Here is a 20,607-nt window from a genome sequence, read left to right on the forward strand (position 1 = left end):
AGCAGCAGCAAACCAAAGAGAAGCTCCATCGCGCCGCGCCGAGCCGAGCGGCTTCTTTTCCCCGCTCTCTCTCACCCCTCTCCCCCGCGCGCCACCTATAAATACCCCGCCTCCCTCCCCCCTCCCACTCACTCAGACGTCACAGCCACACAGAAGAAGCGAGAAACCCAGCTCTGCCCAGAGAGAGAGAGAGAGAGAGAGGGAGGGAGGGAGGGAGGGAGGGAGGGAGAGAGGGGGGGGGGGGGGGGGGGGGGGGGAGGGAGAGGGATCGACATCCGTTTGATTCACCGTGCATCATGAGGCCGATCAGAGAAGGCGAGGCGCTGGTGGGGGTCGCCGGGGCTCCGGCGGCGGCCGGCCACGGCGCGCACCCGGCGTTCTGGAGGACGCCGACGCCGTACATCTTCATCGGCTTCACGCTCATGATGGGGATCATCGCCGTGGCGCTGCTCGTGCTCGTCTGCACGCGCCGCAAGCCGTCCGGGTCGTCGCGCCGGGGGAGCGCCGGCGAGGAGGCGTCGGCCCGCGGGATGGTGCCGCTCGACAGGGAGCCCAGTGTCGTCGTCACCATGCCCGGCGACGACTTGCCGTCCTTCCTCGCCAGCGCCAGGCCGTTCGCGTTCCCTGACGCCGTCGAGCCGCCACGCCAGCCGGACGCGGCCTAAGCGCGCGCGCCGCGCCCGTGTGCCCTGCTGGAGGCGGGACCAATTTTGTTCATCAATCAGATTTCTAGGATTTATCCTAAGTAATTTTGTCACCAGTAGTAGTATCTAGTCGAGGAGATCTGTGAAAGCGAATGAAGTTTCGGCTTTGCATTGCTTGGTTTTGCCTGCTGTCCAGTTCGATTTTCCACTCGCAAATTTCCACGCTTCTCGTTTGGGTGGGTGGTATTAACTACTCCCCGGTCGTCGTCATGCTGGGACTCTGTCTCTCTCGTAGTGGTAAATCTCAACAATGAGTCACGAAGCATTAACCACAAACCATCAACAATGAGAGAACCACTCTCCAATACTGATCCAGATTGATCTGCTGGCATGACACAAAGTGATAAGCACTACGAGTTTGTGCGAAATGACGGAGCTTTACATGATTGCTGTACGCGCACGTTGAAACATGCACACTGAACTTTCGGTTTCCGTTGAAAAAATAAGCAAATTTCATGATTAATTTTAGAACATAAGTCACAATTCTAGCAACCATTAGCATGTAGTAGGTGAATTAGATGTCATGAACAGCAATTTCGCACACACAACAACCAATACTTCCATAGGCTTCTGATGGTACTGCCAACATATATTCTTCCACCGCACTATATGTGCTCATATCTCTTATGTTAGGTGTTGTACTTGGATTACCACTGCTTGCAATGGACATGGACATGCTCTTCCTATCTTGCATACTAAATCATTTGTTTAGGTTGATTGGCACTCCAGTCAAACAATCATGCTTGTTATGTTCATCATGTTTTATCAATATATTTTTGGTTAACTTAGTGGGAAATTACTCATATTTTCAACAATAAAAAAAACTTCCCGTATCATATTTTCAGAGGTGTTCTTTTGTTCTTGACGACAAGATCATTAATCATTTCATGACCACTATGGTTGGCGAGGATATGTGAGGCATGCTTGTGACCAAGTTCGGGGTCTCGGACACAGCGTGAGTTTATGTCATGGAACAGTACCAGGACTACAAGATGAGTGATGACCATTCTTAGTTGAGCGGGCTAATGAGATACAGTCACTCGCTAAGGAACTTGACTATTTCAATTGTGTGCTACCGAACCAGTTCATTTCCTGAGACATCATTGCCAAGCTTTCTCCTTCGCCGAGGAAATTTGCCATTGTTCTGAAACACAAGAGACATGAGTTTTCCGTTGTGAATCTCATTGGTGATGTTGATGTGGAAGAAAATATGCGGATAAAAGACACACGTGATGTAGTCCATGAGAGAAATTCTAGGGACTATATCATTCACAAGAAGAATTTGCAACCCAAAAGTTCAAGACCAAGAACAAGAATAAGTATGAGGGCAAATAAAAGTTTGACGGCAAAAACAAAATCTCAGAATCTGCTAACTTTAGGAAGAAATATAAGACCAATAGTCGGTGTATAAAAACATGGGTGTTTCAATACCCTGACTTAGGCATAGACAAGTGATGTCGCTTGAAGCTATGTCGGTATTTCCCCAAAGAGGAAGGGATGATGCAGCACAGCTGATACGTCTCCAACGTATCTATAATTTTTTATTGTTCCATATTATTATACCTGTTTTGAATGTTTAATGGGCTTTGATATGCTCCCTTATATTATTTTTTGGGACTAACCTATTAACTGGAGGCCCTGTGCCGGTTTCTTTCTTTTTTTTGCCTATTTTAGAATTTCGCAGAAAAGGAATACCAAACGGAATGAAACCTTCGCTATGATCTTTCTTGGACCAAAAGCAATCCAGAAGACTTGGAGTCGAAGTTTGGAACTCCAGAAGGTGGCCACGAGGCAGGAGGGTGCGCCCCCACCATCGTGGGCCCCTCGTAGCTCCATCGACGTACTTCTTTCGCCTATATACACTAGTAGAAAACGGAGCTTTAGCGCCGATTCGTAAGGGCCTTTAGTGTCGGTTCCATAACCGGCACTAAAGGGTGGACACTAAAGCCCCCCCCCCCCTTTAGTACCGGTTCAGCACGAACCGGCGCTAAAGTGCCACCACATGGCGTGACCTCGCGCCCTGGTATGGGGGACCTTTAGTACCGGTTGGTGTTACCAACCGGTACTAAAGGTTTTTTTTTGAAAATTTTGGAAATTTTTTTTTTATTTTTTTAATTTTTAATTTTTTTGAATTATTTGATGATTTAGTCTCTAATCACCTCTCTTAACTGCTCAAGTGTGGATCACTCATTCCAAATCATCTAACTTCCCGACCGGTCACCCATCCCTCTCACTACTCCAGCCCGAGCACGCTTAACTTTCGGGTTCTATTCTCCTTCGTTTCCGAGTCTGCACTTGTTGTTTTCCTGATGATAGTAAGATGCCAATCCTATTAACCCTCAGGAGTTTAGCTTGAGCATGAAGTCACACATTTCACCGTTTGAGTTTGAAACTATTATTCTAAAAAATAGTAATTATTTAGTAACGCTAATATTTCTTGAATAAGTTTGACCATAGTATGACCACAGTTTGACCATAGTTTGACCAGATTTGACCAAAATTCGAAAAATTGAAATAATTATTTAGTAACACTAATAATCTTGAATAATTATGTAGTAACATTAATACTTCTTGAATAAGTAGTTTGACCAGATTTAACCAATTTTTTTTAAACAAACTGAAATTTGACCATATCTTTTTTTCCTTTTGGAATTTTAGGATTCTAAAAAATTCCAAACAGGTCGTAGGCCGTCTCCATCGGATGCGGATTTTCGTGCTGAATTTTTTGATATATTATACGTTTTTTCCGACATCGTATGCAAAAGTTATAGCCATTTTACATTTTCCCTACACTTTTTGCAAAACATGTCTAAATTGTAGTTCTTAAATTTTCCTAACTAGTAGATGTAGTAATATAACTACCTCTCGAAGGATTTTATTTTTTGAAGTTTTTATCATTTTCTTTTGATTTTTTCAGAACTAAAATGGCGACACACAGGGGGGAGGGGTAGAGTTTGAAAATTGCCCTATATTGCCGGTTTGTGTCACAAACCGGTACTATAGGTCAGACCCCTCTAGTACCGGTTCATGGCACGAACCGGTACTGAAGGTTAGACCTTTAGTATCGGTTTGTGCCATGAACCGGTACTAAAGGTGATCGTGGGGCCCCGGTCTGACGCCAGCCTGCCACCACCCCTTTAGTACCGGTTCGTGCCACAAACCGGTACTAAAGGTTCAACACGAACCGGCATTAATGCAAATCCGTTCGAACCGGCACTAATGGTACCATTAGTACCGGGCCAAAATCAAACCGGCACTAATGTGCTTCACGTTTGACCCTTTTTCTACTAGTGATATACTCTTATACCCTAGAAACATCGCAGAGAGCCACGGAACCACTTTTCCGCCGCCGCAACCTTCTGTACCCGTGAGATCCCATATTGGGGCCTTTTCCGGCGATCTGTCGGAGGGGGAATCGATCACGAAGGGCTTTTACATCAAAACCATTGCCTCTCCAATGAAGCGTGAGTATTTTACCACAGACCTTCGGGTCCATAGTTATTAGCTAGAAGGCTTCTTCTCTCTCTTTGATTCTCAATATAAAGTTCTCCTCGATGTTCTTGGAGATCTATTCGATGTGATACTCTTTTGCGGTGTGTTTGCCGAGATCCGATGAATTATGGGTTTATGAACAAGATTATCTATAAATATTATTTGGTTCTTCTTTGAATTCTTATATGCATGATTTGATATCTTTGCAAGTCTCTTCGAATTATCGATTTAGTTTGGCCTACTAGATTGATCTTTCTTGCAATGGGAGAAGTCTTAGCTTTGGGTTCAATCTTGCGGTGTCCTTTCCCAGTGACAGTAGGGGCATCAAGGCACATATTGTATTGTTGCCATCGAGGATAAAAAGATGGGGTTTATATCATATTGCTTGAGTTTATCCCTCTACATCATGTTATCTTGCTTAATGTGTTACTCTGTTCTTATGACCATAATACTCTAGATGCATGCTGGATAGCGGTCAATGTGTGGAGTAATAGTAGTAGATGCAGAATCGTTTCGATCTACTTGACATGGATGTGATGCCTATATTCATGATCATTGCCTTAGATATCTTCATAACTATGTGCTTTTCTATCAATTGCTCAGCAGTAATTTGTTCACCCACCGTAATACATGCTATCTTGAGAGAAGCCACTAGTGAAACCTATGGCCCTCGGATCTCTTTCTTATTAAATTGCATCTCTTTTATTTACATCGCATCTCATTTACTATTTTTCAATCTTTACTTCCCAATCTATACAACAAAAATACCAAAAATATTTACTTTATTATCTTTATTAGATCTCACTTTTGCGAGTGACCATGAAGGGATTGACAACCCCTCTATCGCGTTGCTTGCAAGGTTCTTGATTGTTTGTGCAGGTATTAGGTGACTTGTGTGTTGTCTCCTACTGGATTGATGCATTGGTTCTCAAAACTGAGGGAAATACTTATGCTACTTTACTGCATCACCCTTTCCTCTTCAAGGGAAAACTAACGCATGCTCAAGAGGTAGCAAGAAGGATTTCTGGCGCATTGCTGGGGAGATCTACGCCAAGTCAAGACATACCAAGTACCCATCATAAACTCTTCTCCCTCGCATTACATTATTTGCCAGTCACCTCTCATTTTCCTCTCCCCCACTTCTAAAACGATTTTCAAAAACCTTTGCCTTTTCTTCGCCCCTCTTCAGTTTGTCTCTTTTCGCTTGCTTCTTGTGTTCTTGGGTTTTAGTGTGTCTGTTTGCTTTGATGGTTCTGCCAAAAGGCGTTGAGAAACAACGTTAGAAGCTTTATGTCTTTGCAATTTGAGCATAATAATTTCTTCAGAAATGAGCTTAAAGAACAAAAAAGTTTTATGGAGTACATGAATAAAGAGCTCAATGATATATCTAAGGAACTTGATGGTTTGAAATCTCAGTTTGCTCATCTTGAAATTTTAGTAGGCCAAATTTCGGATAAGCAAGCCACCTTAGTTAATAAGATGGCCGCTAAACCGGAAGATCTAGATAATAATGATGAAGATTTAAAAGTGATTGATGTGACTCCTTTTAAATCTTTGTTTTCCAATATAAATCTTGATAAAGATGGGACTGGAGATGAGTCAACTTTAGTTAAAAGGTGTCCCAATGATTCAGAGTTTTTAGATCTTGATGCAAAAAATAATAAAAGTGGGATCGAGGAGGTCAAAACTTTACATAGAAATGAACTCACTATTTTGGATTTCAAGGAATTTAATTATGATAATTGCTCTTTGATAGATTGTATTTCCTTGTTCCAATCCATGTTAAATTCTCCTCATGCTTATAATCAAAATAAAGCTTTTACTACACATATCGTTGATGCTTTCATGCAATCCTATGAAGAAAAGCTTGAACTAGAAGTTTCTATCCCTAGAAAACTTTATGATGAGTGGGAACCTACTATTAAAATTAAGATTAAAGATTATGAATGTTATGCTTTCTGTGATTTGGGTGCTAGTGTTTCCACGATTCCAAAAACTTTGTGTGATGTGCTAGGTTTCCGAGAATTTGATGATTGTTCTTTAAATTTGCACCTTGCGGATTCCACCATTAAGAAACCTATGGGAAGGATTAATGATGTTCTTATTTTTGCAAATAGGAATTATGTGCCCATAGATTTCATTGTTCTTGATATAGATTGCAATCCTACATGTCCTATTATTCTTGGTAGGCCTTTCTTAGAATGATTGGTGCAATTATTGACATGAAAGAAGGAAATATAAGATTCCAATTTCCGTTAAGGAATGGCATGGAACACTTTCCTAGGAAGAAAATTAAATTTCCTTATGAATCTATTATGAGGGCCACTTTTGGATTGCATACCAAACATGGCAATACCTAGATCTATTCTTGTTTTTATGCCTAGCTAGGGGCGTTAAACGATAGCGCTTGTTGGGAGGCAATCCAATTTTATTTTTGTTCTTTGCTTTTTGTTCCTGTTTAGTAATAAATAATTCATCTAAATTCTGTTATGATTGTGTTTTTATGTTTTAATTAGTGTTTGTGCCAAGTAAAGCCTTTAGGATCTTCTTGGGTGATTGCTGTTTGATCTTGCTGATAAAAACAAAAAGTATGCGCTCACGAAAATAATTATCATTTTTTACGAGAAAGATATAAAATACCAATTACAACTGCATTAGATCAATATACTTTTTATCCTGGTCTTCCCAAGTTTTCAGAATTTTTGGAGTTATAGAAGTATTCGAAATCTCCAGATTGCTACAGACTGTTCTGTTTTTGACAGATTCTGTTTTTCGTGTGTTGTTTGCTTATTTTGATGAATCTATGAGTAGTATCAGGGGGTATGAACCATAGAGAAGTTGGAATACAGTAGGTTTAACACCAATATAAATAAATAATGAGTTCATTACAGTACCTTAAAGTGGTGGTTTATTTTCTTATACTAACGGAGCTCATGAGATTTTTTGTTAAAGTTTTGTGTTGTGAAGTTTTCAAGTTTTTGGGTAAAGATTTGGTGGGTTTCGGAATAAGGAGTGGAAAGATCCTAAGATTGGGGATGTACAAGGCGACCCATGGTAAAATTCAAGGACAACCAAAAGTCTAAGCTTGGGGATGCCCCGGAAGGCATCCCCTCTTTCGTCTTCGTCTATCGGTAACTTTACTTGAGGCTATATTTTTATTCACCACATGATATGTGTTTTGCTTGGAGCGTCTTGTATGATTTGAGTCTTTGCTTTTTAGTTTACCACAATCATCCTTTCTGTACACACCTTTTGGGAGAGACACGCATGAATCGGAATTTATTAGAATACTCTATGTGCTTCACTTATATCTTTTCAGCTTGATAATTTTGCTCTAGTGCTTCACTTATATCCTTTTGGAGCACGGTGGTGGTTTTATTTTATAGAAATTATTGATCTCACATGCTTCACTTATATTATTTTGAGAGTCTTTTAGAATAGCATGGTAATTTTCTTTGGCTATAAAATTAGTCCTAATATGATGGGCATCTAAGATGGGTATAATAAAAACTTTCATATAAAGTGCTTTGAATACTATGAGAAGTTTGGTTCCTTATGATCGTTTTGAGATATGAAGATGGCGTTATTAAGTCATGCTAGTTCAGTAGTTGTGAATTTGAGAGATACTTGTGTTAAAGTTTGTGATTCCCGTAGCATGCACGCATGGTGAACCGTTATGTGATGAAGTCGGAGCATGGTTTATTTGTTGATTGTCTTCCTTATGAGTGGCGGTCGGGGACGAGCGATGGTATTTTCCTACCAATCTATCCCCCTAGGAGTATGCACGTAGTACTTCGTTTCAATAACTAATAGATTTTTGTAATAAGTATGTGAGTTCTTTATGACTAATGTTGAGTCCATGGATTATACGCACTCTCATCCTTCCACCATTGCTAGCCTCTCTAGTACCGTGCAACTTTTGCCGGTACCATAAACCCACCATTTACCTTCCTCAAAACAGCCACCATACCTAACTATTATGGCATTTCCATAACCATTCCGAGATATATTGACATGCAATTTTCCACCATTCTGTTTATTATGACACGCTTCATCATTGTCATATTGCTTTGCATGATCATGTAGTTAACATCGTACTTGTGGCAAAGCCACCTTCATAATTATTTCATACATGTCACGCTTGATTCATTGCACATCCCGGTACACCGCCGAAGGCATTCACATAGAGTCATATTTTGTTCTAAGTAACAAGTTGTAAGTAAATAAAAGTGTGATGGTCATCATTATTAGAGCATTGTCCCATGTGAGGAAAGGATAATGGAGACTATGATTCCCCCATAAGTCGGGATGAGACTCCGGACGAAAAAGAAAAAAAAGGAAAAAAGAGGCCATAAAAAAGAGAAAGGCCGAAATAAAAAAATAGAGAAAAAGAGAGAAGGAGCAATGCTACTATCCTTTTCCACACTTGTGCTTCAAAGTAGCACCATGATCTTTATGATAGAGAGTCTCCTATGTTGTCACTTTCATATACTAGTGGGAATCTTTCATTATAGAAATTGGCTTGTATATTCCAATGATGGACTTCCTCAAAATGCCCTAGGTCTTCGTGAGCGAGTGAGTTGGATGCACACCCACTTATTTATTTCTGAGCTTTCATACACTTATAGCTCTAGAGCATCTATTGCATGTCAATCCCTACTCACTCACATTGATATCTATTGATGGGCATCTCCATAGCCATCGATAAGCCTAGTTGATGTGAGACTATCTTCTCCTTTTGCCTTCTCCACAACCACCATTCTATTCCACCTATAGTGCTATGTCCATGGCTCACGCTCATGTATTGCGTGAAGATTGAAACATTTTGAGAACATCAACAATAGGAAACAATTGCTTGACTTGTCATCGAGGTTGTGCATGACTTAAATATTTTGCGTCATGAAGATAGAGCATAGCCAGACTATATGATTTTGTAGGGATAGCTTTCTTTGACCATGTTATTTTGAGAAGACATGATTGCTTTATTAGTATGCTTGAAGTATTATTATTTTTGTGTCAATATTAAACTTTTGTTTTGAATCTTTCAGATCTAAACATTCGTGCCACAATAAATAAAATTACATTGATAATTATGATAGGTAGCATTCCACATCAAAAATTCTGTTTTTATCATTTACCTACTCGAGGACGAGCAGGAATTAAGCTTGGGGATGCTTGATACGTCTCCAATGTATCTATAAATTTTTATTGTTCCATGCTATTATATTATCTGTTTTGGATGTTTAATGGGCTTTAATATGCTCTTTTATATTATTTTTGGGACTATCCTATTAACCGGAGGCCCAGTGCCAGTTTCTGTTTTTTTGCCTATTTTAGAGTTTCGCAGAAAAGGAATACCAAACGGAGTCCAAATGGAATGAAACCTTCGCGATGATCTTTTTTGGACCAAATGCAATCCAGAAGACTTGGAGTCGAAGTCTGGAACTCCACGAGGCAGGAGGCCGCGCCCAGGGGTGTAGGCGCACCCGCCACCCTCGTGGGCCCCTTGTAGCTCCACCGACGTACTTCTTTCGCCTATATATACTCTTATACCCTATAAACATCACAGAGAGACACAAAACCACTTTTCCGCCGCTGCAACCTTCTGTACCCGTGAGATCCCATCTTGGGGCCTTTTCCGGCGATCTGCCGGAGGGGGAATCGATCACGGAGGGCTTCTACATCAACACCATTGCCTCTCCGATGAAGCGTGAGTAGTTTACCACAAACCTTCAGGTCCATAGTTATTAGCTAGATGGCTTCTTCTCTTTCTTTGCTTCTCAATACAAAGTTCTTCTCGATGTTCTTGGAGATCTATTTGATGAAATACTCTTTTGCGGTGTGTTTGCCGAGATCTGATGAATTGTGGGTTTATGAACAAGATTATCTACGAATATAATTTGGTTCTTCTTTGAATTCTTATATGCATGATTTGATATCTTTGCAAGTCTCTTCCAATTACCGGTTTAGTTTGTCCTGCTAGATTGATCTTTCTTTCAATGGGAGAAGTGCTTAGCTTTGGGTTCAATCTTGTGGTGTCCTTTCCCAGTGACAGTAGGGGTAGCAAGGCACGTATTGTATTGTTGCCATCGAGGATAAAAAGATGGGGTTTATATCATATTGCTTGAGTTTATCCCTCTACATCATATCATCTTGCTTAATGCATTACTCTGTTCTTATGAACTTAATACTCTAGATGCATGCTGGATAGCGGTCGATGTGTGGAGTAATAGTAGTAGATGCAGAATCATTTCGATCTACTTGGCACGGACGTGATGCCTATATTCATGATTATTGCCTTAGATATCTTCATAACTATGAGCTTTTCTATCAATTGCTCGGCAGTAATTTGTTCACCCACCGTAATACATGCTATCTTGAGAGAAGCCACTAGTGAAACCTATGGCCCCCGGGTCTCTTTCTTATTATATTGCATCTCTTTTATTTACATCACATCTCGTTTACTATTTTGCAATCTTTACTTTCCAATCTATACAACAAAAAAACGAAAAATATTTACATTATTATCTTTATTAGATCTCACTTTTGTGAGTGACCGTGAAGGGATTGACAACCCCTCTATCGCGTTGGTTGCAAGGTTCTTGATTGTTTGTGCAGGTACTAGGTGACTTGTGCGTTGTATCCTACTGGATTGATACCTTTGTTCTCAAAACTAAGGTAAATACTTACGCTACTTTGCTGCATCGCCCTTTCCTGTTCAAGGGAAAACCAACGCATGCTCAAGAGGTAGCAACAACGGCGGTAGGTATTTCCCTCAGATATGAAACCAAGGTTATCGAACCAGTAGGAGAACCAAGCAACACAACATAAACATCCCCTGCACACAGATAACAAATCCTCGCAACCCGATGTGTTAAAGGGGTTGTCAATCCCTTTCGGGCAACGGTGCCAGAAATTGGTGCGTGACGGTAAAAAAGTTGTAATAGATTGGATAAATAGATCACAAATAAAATAAAGTGCGGCAAAGTATTTTTTGCTTTTTGGATTGAAAATAAATGCAAATAAAAGTAGATCGCAAAGGCAAATAATAAGAGAAGAAAGACCCGGGGGTCGTAGGTTTCACTAGTGGCTTCTTTCGAGAAAGATAGCAAACGGTGGGTGAACAAATTACTGTTGGGCAATTGATAGAACTTCAAATAATTATGACGATATCCAGGCAATGATCATTATATAGGCATCACGTCCAAGATTAGTAGACTGACTCCTGCCTGCATCTACTACTATTACTCCACACATCGATCGCTATCCAGCATGCATATAGTGTATTAATTTCATGGACAAACGGAGTAATGCAATAAGAACGATGACATGATGTAGACAAGATCTATCTATATAGAGATAGACCCTATCGTTTTATCCTTAGTAGCAACGATACATACATGTCGTTTCCCTTTCTGTCACTAGGATCAAGCACCTTAAGGTCGAACCCACTACAAAGCACCTCTTCCCATTGCAAGATAAATAGATCAAGTTGGTCAAACAAAACCCAAATATCGGAGAAGAAATACGAGGCTATAAGAAATCATGCATAAAAGAGATCAAAGAAACTCAAATACTTTCATGGATATAAAAAGATAGATCTGATCATAAACTCAAAGTTCATCGATCCCAACAAACACACCGCAAAAGAGTTACATCGTATGGATCTCCAAGAGACCATTGTATTGAGACTGAAGAGAGAGAGATGAAGCCATATAGCTACTAACTACGGACCCGAAGGTCTACAAAGAAATACTCACGCATCATCGGAGAGGCACCAATGGAGGTGGCAAACCCCATCCGAGATGGTGTCTAGATTGGCTCTAGTGGTTCTGGGCTCTGCGGCGGCTGGATGAATATTTCGTCGATTGCCCTAGGGTTTTTGGAATATTGGGCTATTTATAGAGCAAAGAGGCGGTCTGGGGGGCACCCGGGGTGGGCACAATCCACCAGGGCACGCCTGGGCCTCCTGGCGCACCCTGGTGGGTTGTAACCCCCTCGGGGCACCCCCCCCCCCCCAGCCGCAGCCAGGGCCCATTATGTTCCTTCTGGCCCATAAAAATTCTCCGTAAATTTTCGGGGCATTTGTACTCCATCTAATATTGATTTTCTGCGATGTAAAAAACATGGAAAAAACAACAACTGGCACTTGGCACTATGTCAATACATTAGTACTAAAAATGATATAAAATGATTATAAAACATCCAAGATTGATAATATAACAACATGGAACAATAAAAAATTATAGATACATTGGAGACCTATCAGCATCCCCAGCAAGGTTAACTCCTGCTCGTCCTCAAGTAGGTAAGTGATAAAAACAGAACTTTTTGATGTGGAATGCTGCCTAACATGTCATAGCATATTCTTTTCTTTGTAGCATGGACATCTGGACTTTTAGTTGTTCAAAGCAATAGTCTAGTTTTGACATAATAATTTAGATACTCGAGTATATCAACAAGCAACCATGTCTTTCAAAATATCAACGCTAAAATAAGCTATCCCTAGCCCATCATGCTCAAACATTGGTCCATTCATGAAACACACTCGAATATTAGCTACACCCAATACTTAAGTATGATCATATTTCCTCCTAGTTGGTGCTTTTATAAGAGAAGATGGAGACTGAAATTCAAAAATAAAAAATGCATAAAGTAAAAGAAAGGCCCTTCGCAGAGCGAAGTAGGGATTTGTAGAGGTGCTAGAGCTCAAAGTGAAAAACTTAGAGATAAAAAACATTTTGGGAGGTGTATCCTTCCCACCAACGTAAACGACTTAGAGTTCCCAATACTTTCCATGCATAGATATATCATAGGCGGTTCCCAAACAGAAAATAAAGTTTATTCCTTTTTCCACCATAAATTCACTTTCCATGGCTAACCGTATCCACGGGTGCCCTCCAATATACCAACAATTTCCAAGGGATTTATTATTTGACAACATAAAGTAAATTCATTTTTGCATTTCGGGACTGGGCATCCCTAATACCTTTGCCTTACTCTCGTGCAATGACAAGTGAATAAACACTCATCGCGAGAATAACACATCTAGCATGGAAAATATTAGCCACCCCTCACTGCTCTGCGAGCGAAACAAATACACAAAAGAGAAGTTTATTTTGAAAATTAGAGAGATGGCACATGCAAATTTTCTTAGAACGACAAAAGAATACCGCATATAGGTAGGTATAGTGGACTCATGTGGCAAAACTAGTTTAAAGGATTTTGGATGCACAAGTAGAGGTCATACTTGGTGCAAAATGAAGGCTTGCAAAAGATTGAGAAGCGACCAACCAAGAAATGGATAATCTCATAAGCAAGCATTAAGCATAAATTGTTGTGGAACACATTATTTCAAAAAAATTCCTACGATCATGCAAGATCTATCTAGGAGATGCATAGCAACAAGAGGGAAGAGTGTGTCTACGTACCCTCGTAGACCGAAAGCGGAAGCGTTAAGTAACGTGGTTGATGTAGTCGAACGTCTTCGCGATCCAACCGATCAAGCACCGAATGCACGGCACCTCCGCGATCTGCACACGTACAGCTCGATGACATCCCTCGTACTCTTGATCCAGCTGAGGCCGAGGGAGAGTTTCATCAACACGATTGTGTGGTGACGGTGATGATGAAGTTACCGGCGCAGGGCTTCGCCTAAGCAGTGCAACGATATGACCGATGTGTGTTTCTATGGAGGGGGGCACCGCACACAGCTAAGAGAAACTTTTATGTGCCTTTGGGGTGCCCCCCTCCCATGTATATAAAGGGGGGAGGGAGGAGGAGGCCGACTGATATGTCCATTTTGCATCATGATTTTATATCGATATTTATTGCATTATGGGCTGTTATTACACAATATGTCACAATATTTATGCCTTTTCTCTCTTATTTTACAAGGTTTACATGAAGAGGGGGAATGCCGGCAGTTGGAATTCTGGGCTGGAAAAGGAGCAAATATTAGAGACCTATTCTGTATAGCTCCAAAAGTCCTGAAACTTCACGGAAGTTAGTTTTTGAACTAATAAAAAATACTGGAGAAAGAATCCACCAGAGGGGTCCACACCCTGGCCACGAGGGGGGGGGCGTGCCCCCTGCCTCGTGGGCCCCTGGTGGCCCTCTGATGCCCATCTTCTGCTATATGAGGTCTTTCGTTCGAGAACAAATCAAAAGCAAGCTTATGGGAAGAAACTCCGCCGCCACCAGGCGGAACCTTGGCGGAACCAATCTAGGGCTCCGGCAGAGCTGTTCTGCAGGGGAAACTTCCCCCCGGGAGGGAGAAATCATTACCATCGTCATCACCAACGATCCCCTCGTCGGGAGGGGGTCAATCTCCATCAACATCTTCACTAGCACCATCTCATCTCAAACCCTAGTTCATCTCTTGTATCCAATCTTTGTATCCAAACCTCAGATTGGTACCTGTGGGTTGCTAGTAGTGTTGATTACTCTTTGTAGTTGATGCTAGTTGGTTTACTTGGTGGAAGATCATATGTTCAGATCCATTATGCATATTAATACCCCTCTGATTATGAACATGAATATGCTTTGTAAGTAGTTACATTTGTTCCTGAGGACATGGGAGAAGTCTTGCTATAAGTAGTCATGTGAATTTGGTATTCGTTTGATATTTTGATGAGATGTATGTTGTCATCCCTCTAGTGGTGTCTTGTGAACGTCGACTACATGACACTTCACCATTGTTTGGGCCTAGAGGGAGGCATTGGGAAGTAATAAGTAGATGATGGGTTGCTAGAGTGACAGAAGCTTAAACCCTAGTTTATGCATTGCTTCGTAAGGGGCTGATTTGGATCCATATGTTTCATGCTATGGTTAGGTTTACCTTAATACTTCTGTTGTAGTTGCGGATGCTTGCAATGGGGGTTAATCATAAGTGGGATACTTGTCCAAGTAAAGACAGTACCAAAGCACCGGTCCACCCACATATAAAATTATCAAAGTACCGAACGCGAATCATATGAACGTGATGAAAACTAGCTTGACGATAATTCTCATGTGTCCTCGGGAGCGCTTTCCTTCATATAAGAGTTTGTCCAGGCTTGTCCTTTGCTACAAAAAGGATTTGGCCATCTTGCTGCATCTAATTTACTTTTATTACTTGCTACTCGTTAGAAATTACCTTATCATAAAACAATCTGTTACCGATAATTTCAGTGCTTGCAGAGAATACCTTACTGAAAACTGCTTATTATTTCCTTCTGCTCCTCGTTGGGTTCGACACTCTTACTTATCGAAAAGGCTACGATAGATCCCCTAAACTTGTGGGTCATCAAGACTCTTTTCTGGCGCCGTTGCCGGGGAGTGAAGCACCTTTGGTAGGTGTAATTTGGTAAGGAATAATTTATATAGTGTGCTGAAATTTACTGTCACTTGTTACTATGGAACATAATCCTTTGAGGGGCTTGTTCGGGGTATCTTCACCCCGACCAGTAGAGCAAAGAGTTGCTCCTCAACCTACTGAACCTACTGAAAATGTTTACTTTGAAATTCCTTCAGGTATGATAGAGAAACTGCTAGCTAATCCTTTTGCAGGAGATGGAACATTGCATCCCGATTTACACTTAATCTATGTGGATGAAGTTTGTGGATTATTTAAGCTTGCAGGTATGCCCGATGATGTTATCAAGAAGAAGGTCTTCCCTTTATCTTTGAAGGGAGAGGCATTGACATGGTATAGGCTATGTGATGATATGGGATATTGGAACTACAAACGATTGAAATTGGAATTTCATCAGAAGTTTTATCCTATGCATCCTGTTCTTCGTCATCGTAATTATATATATAATTTTGGCCTCGCGAAGGAGAAAGCACCGCCCAAGCTTGGGGGAGGCTTAAGTCAAGGTTATATTCATGCCCCAATCATGAGCTCTCAAAGGAAATGATTATTCAAAAAAATTTATGCTCGGCTTTCTCTCATTAATCGCTCCATGCTCGATACTTCTTGTACTGGATCTTTTATGATTAAGACTATTGAATTCAAATGGGATTTATTGGAAAGAATTAAATGCAACTCTGTAGATTGGTACCTGGACGAAGGTAAGGAGTCAGGTATAACACCTAAGTTTGATTGTGTTAAATATTTTATGGATACCGATGTTTTTCATCAATTTAGCACTAAATATGGACTTGACTATGAGATAGTAGCTTCTTTTTTGTGAATCCTTTGCTACTCATGTTGATATCCCAAAGGAGAAGTGGTTTAAATATAATCCTCCCACTGAGGTAAAAGTAGTTGCTCCTATTAAAGTTGAAGAAAATACTATCACTTATGATGATCCTGTTGTTCCTACTGCTTATATTGAGAAACCATCTTTCCCTGTTAGAATAAAGGATCATGCTAAAGCTTCAACTGTAGTCAACAAAAGTAATATTAGGACACACAAACCCCCTGATCAAGTTAAAGTTGAACCTAAAATTGCTATGGTTAAAGATCTCTTGGCCGATAATATTGATGGGCATGTTATTTACTTCTGCAATGAAGCTGCTAGAATTGCTAGACTTGATGCTAAAAGTAAACATAGACCTGTTGTAGGCATGCCTGTTATTTCTATTAGAATATGAGATCATTGCTATCATGGTTTATGTGATATGGGTGCTAGTGCAAGTGCAATACCTCATTCCTTATACAAATAAATTATGCATGATATTGCACCTGCTGAGATAGAAGAGATAGATGTTACAATTAATCTTGCCAATAGAGATAATGTTTCACCAGTTGGGATTGTTAGAGATGTTGAAGTCTTGTGTGGGAAAGTTAAATATCCTACTAATTTTCTTGTTCTTGGTTTTCCACAAGATTGCTTTTGTCCCATTATTTTTGGTAGACCCTTCTTGAAACACAACTTGCCTATCAAAATCCTAGGGGATCCTTCCCCACCTAAGGGTGATCCCGTGTTTGAGCTTAAACCATTGCCTAATACTCTTAAATATGCTTATCTTGATGAAAAGAAGATATATCCTGTTATTATTAGTGCTAACCTTTCAGAGCATGAAGAAGAGAAATTATTGAAAAATCGGAAGAAGCACCATGCTGCTATTGGATATACTCTTGATGATCTTAAGGGCATTAGTCCCACTCTATGTCAACACAAAATAAATTTGGAGAAAGACACCAAACCAGTTATTGATCACCAATGATGGCTTAATCCTAAGATGAAAGAAGTGGTAAGAAAGGAAATATTAAAGCTCCCTGAAGTAGGTATAATTTATCCCGTTGCTGATAGTCAGTGGGTAAGCCCTGTCCATTGTGTCCCTAAGAAGGGAAGTATTACTGTTGTTCCTAATAATAAAGATGAATTGATTCCGCAAAGAATTATAACAGGTTATAGGATGGTGATTGATTTCCGCAAATTAAATAAAGCCACTAAAAAAATATCATTACCCTTTGCCTTTCATTGATCAAATGCTAGAACGATTATCCAAACATACACATTTTTGCTTTCTAGATGGTTACTCTGGTTTCTCTCAAATATCTGTGTCAGCTGATGATCAAGAAAAGACTACTTTTACTTGCCCTTTTGGTACCTTTGCTTATAGACGTATGCCTTTTGGTTTATGTAATGCACCTGCTACCTTCCAAAGATGCATGATGGCTATATTCTCTGACTTTTGTGAAAATATTTGTGAAGTTTTCATGGATGATTTCTCTGTTTATGGATCCTCTTTTGATGATTGCTTGAGCAACCTTGATCGAGTTTTGCAGAGATGTAAAGAAACTAACCTTGTCTTGAATAGGGAGAAGTGCAACTTTATGGTTAATGAATGTATTGTCTTGGGGCATAAAATTTATGAAAGAGGTATTGAAGTTGACAAAGCTAAAGTTGATGCTATTGAAAAGATGTGGAGTCCCAAGGACATCAAAGGTATAAGAAGTTTCCTTGGTCATGCCGGTTTTTATAGGAGGTTCATTAAGGACTTCTCAAAAAATTCCTGGCCTCTGACTAACCTATTACAAAAAGATATTCCTTTTGTCTTTGATGATGATTGTGTAGAAGCATTTGAAATACTTAAGAAAGCCTTGATTTATGCACCTATTGTTCAGCCACCTGAATGGAATTTACCCTTTGACATTATGTGTGATGCTAGTGATTATGTTGTAGGTGCCGTTCTAGGGAAAAGAGTTGATAAAAAATTAAATGGTATTCAATATGCTAGTAAAACTCTAGACAATGCCCAGAGAAATTATGCTACTACTGAAAGGAATTCTTAGCAGTTGTATTTGCTTGTGATAAGTTCAAAACTTATATTGTTGATTCTAAAGTAACTATTCACATTGATCATGCTGCTATTAAATATCTTATGGAAAAGAAAGATGCTAAACCTAGACTTATTAGATGGGTTCTCCTGCTACAAGAATTTGATTTGCATATTATTGATAGAAAGGGAGCTGAGAATCCCGTTGCAGACAACTTGTCTAGGTTAGAGAATGTTGTTGATGACCCACTACCTATTGATGATAGCTTTCCTAATGAACAATTAGCTGTCATAAATGCTTCTCGCACTGCTCCATGGTATGCCGATTATGCTAATTACATTGTTGCTAAATTTATACCACCTAGTTTCACATACCAGCAAAAGAAAAAGTTTTTCTATGATATAAGACATTACTTCTGGGATGACCCACACCTTTATAAAGGAGTAGATGGTGTTATTAGACGTTGTATACCTGAGCATGAACAGGAACGGATCTTACACAAGTGTCACTCCGAAGCTTATGGAGGACACCATGCTGGAGATAGAACTGCACATAAGGTATTGCAATCTGGTTTTTATTGGCCTACTCTCTTCAAGGATGCCCGTAAGTTCGTCTTATCTTGTGATGAATGTCAAAGAATTGGTAATATTAGTAGACGTCAAGAAATGCCTATGAATTATTCACTCATTATTGAACTATTTGATGTTTGGGGCTTCGATTATATGGGACTGTTTCCTTCCTCTAATGGGTATACACATATTTTAGTTGCTGTTGATTACGTTACTAAGTGGGTAGAAGCTATTCCAACTAGTAGTGTTGATCATAACACCTCTATTAAGATGCTTAAAGAAGTCATTTTTCTGCGGTTTGGAGTCCCTAGATATTTAATGACTAATGGTGGTTCACATTTTATTGATGGTGCTTTTCGTAAAATGCTTGCTAAGTATGACGTTAATCATAGAATTGCATCTCCATATCATCCACAGTCTAGTGGTCAAGTAGAACTTAGCAGTAGAGAGCTTAAATTAATTTTGCAAAAGACTGTTAATAGATCTAGAAAGAATTGGCCCAAGAAACTTGATGATGCATTATGGGCTTATAGAACTGCATATAAAAATCATATGGGTATGTCTCCGTATAAAATGGTTTATGGTAAAGCATGTCACTTACCTCTTGAATTAGAACATAAGGCATATTGGGCTATTAAAGAGCTCAACTATGATTTCAAATTTGCCGGTGAGAAGAGGTTATTTGACATTAGCTCACTTGATGAATGGAGAACCCAGGCTTATGAGAATGCCAAGCTGTTCTAAGAAAAAGTTAAAAGATGGCATGACAAAAGGATACAAAAACGTGAATTTAATGTAGGTGATTATGTATTGCTATACAACTCTCGTTTAAGATTTTTTGCACGCAAACTTCTCTCTAAATGGGAAGGTCCTTACGTCATCGAGGAGTTCTATCATTCTGGTGCCATAAAAATCAACAACTTCGAAGGCACAAATCCGAAGGTGGTGAACGGTCAAAGAATCAAACATTATATCTCAGGTAATCCCGTAAATGTTGAAACTAATATTATTGAAATTGTAACCCCGGAGGAATACATAAGAGACACTTTCCAGAATGTTTCAAACTCCGAAAAGGAATAGGTATGTGGTATGGTATGTAAACCGACTCCAAAACAGTTCTAATGGCAATTTTTCTCCGTTTTGGAATATTTAAGAAAATAGGAAAATAATAAGCAGACCGGAAAGGACATGAGGATTCCACGAGGGTGGAGGGCGCGCCCTACCCCCTGGGTGCGCCCCTGCCTCGTGAGCACCTCGTGCGCTCTCCGGACTCCGTTTTCTTGCACGATACTTCTTTTGGCCGGTAAAAATATACTATATAATCTCCCGAAGGTTTTGACCACCGTATCGCGCAAATATCTCCTGTCTTTGTCTTGAGCTTTCCTACTGCAGATTTGAGCAACATGTCGTCCCAGGATTCGTAAGGAGAAAGCTATGTGGCTGATTACCTTGCAGATCCTAAGGTCTATGGGGATGTGGAGCATTGTGGTTGGACTATGGAAGAAGAAGAGGACTATGAACCTAAGGGCAAGGAGGAGACGAGCTCAGATGATGAAGTCCCATTACCTCAACCTGGGTACATGCATGTGGAGTTCCAAAATTCAAGCCTCCCGGATAGAGTAAAGAAACC

At 40.1% G+C, this 20,607-nt stretch overlaps 1 protein-coding gene across 1 annotated transcript; it reads left to right on the top strand.

Annotated features, from left to right (window-relative positions):
- The first annotated feature begins 254 nt into the window (after positions 1-254).
- LOC123152216 (protein GLUTAMINE DUMPER 6) lies at positions 255-826 on the top strand. The gene has a single exon (XM_044571821.1). The coding sequence runs from the start codon at positions 297-299 to the stop codon at positions 663-665; it is 369 nt and encodes a 122-aa protein (XP_044427756.1). The 5' UTR covers positions 255-296; the 3' UTR covers positions 666-826.
- The last annotated feature ends 19,781 nt before the right edge of the window (positions 827-20,607 follow it).

This window comes from Triticum aestivum, chromosome 7A (assembly GCF_018294505.1).
Source record: "Triticum aestivum cultivar Chinese Spring chromosome 7A, IWGSC CS RefSeq v2.1, whole genome shotgun sequence".
NCBI classification, from domain to species: Eukaryota; Viridiplantae; Streptophyta; class Magnoliopsida; order Poales; family Poaceae; genus Triticum; species Triticum aestivum.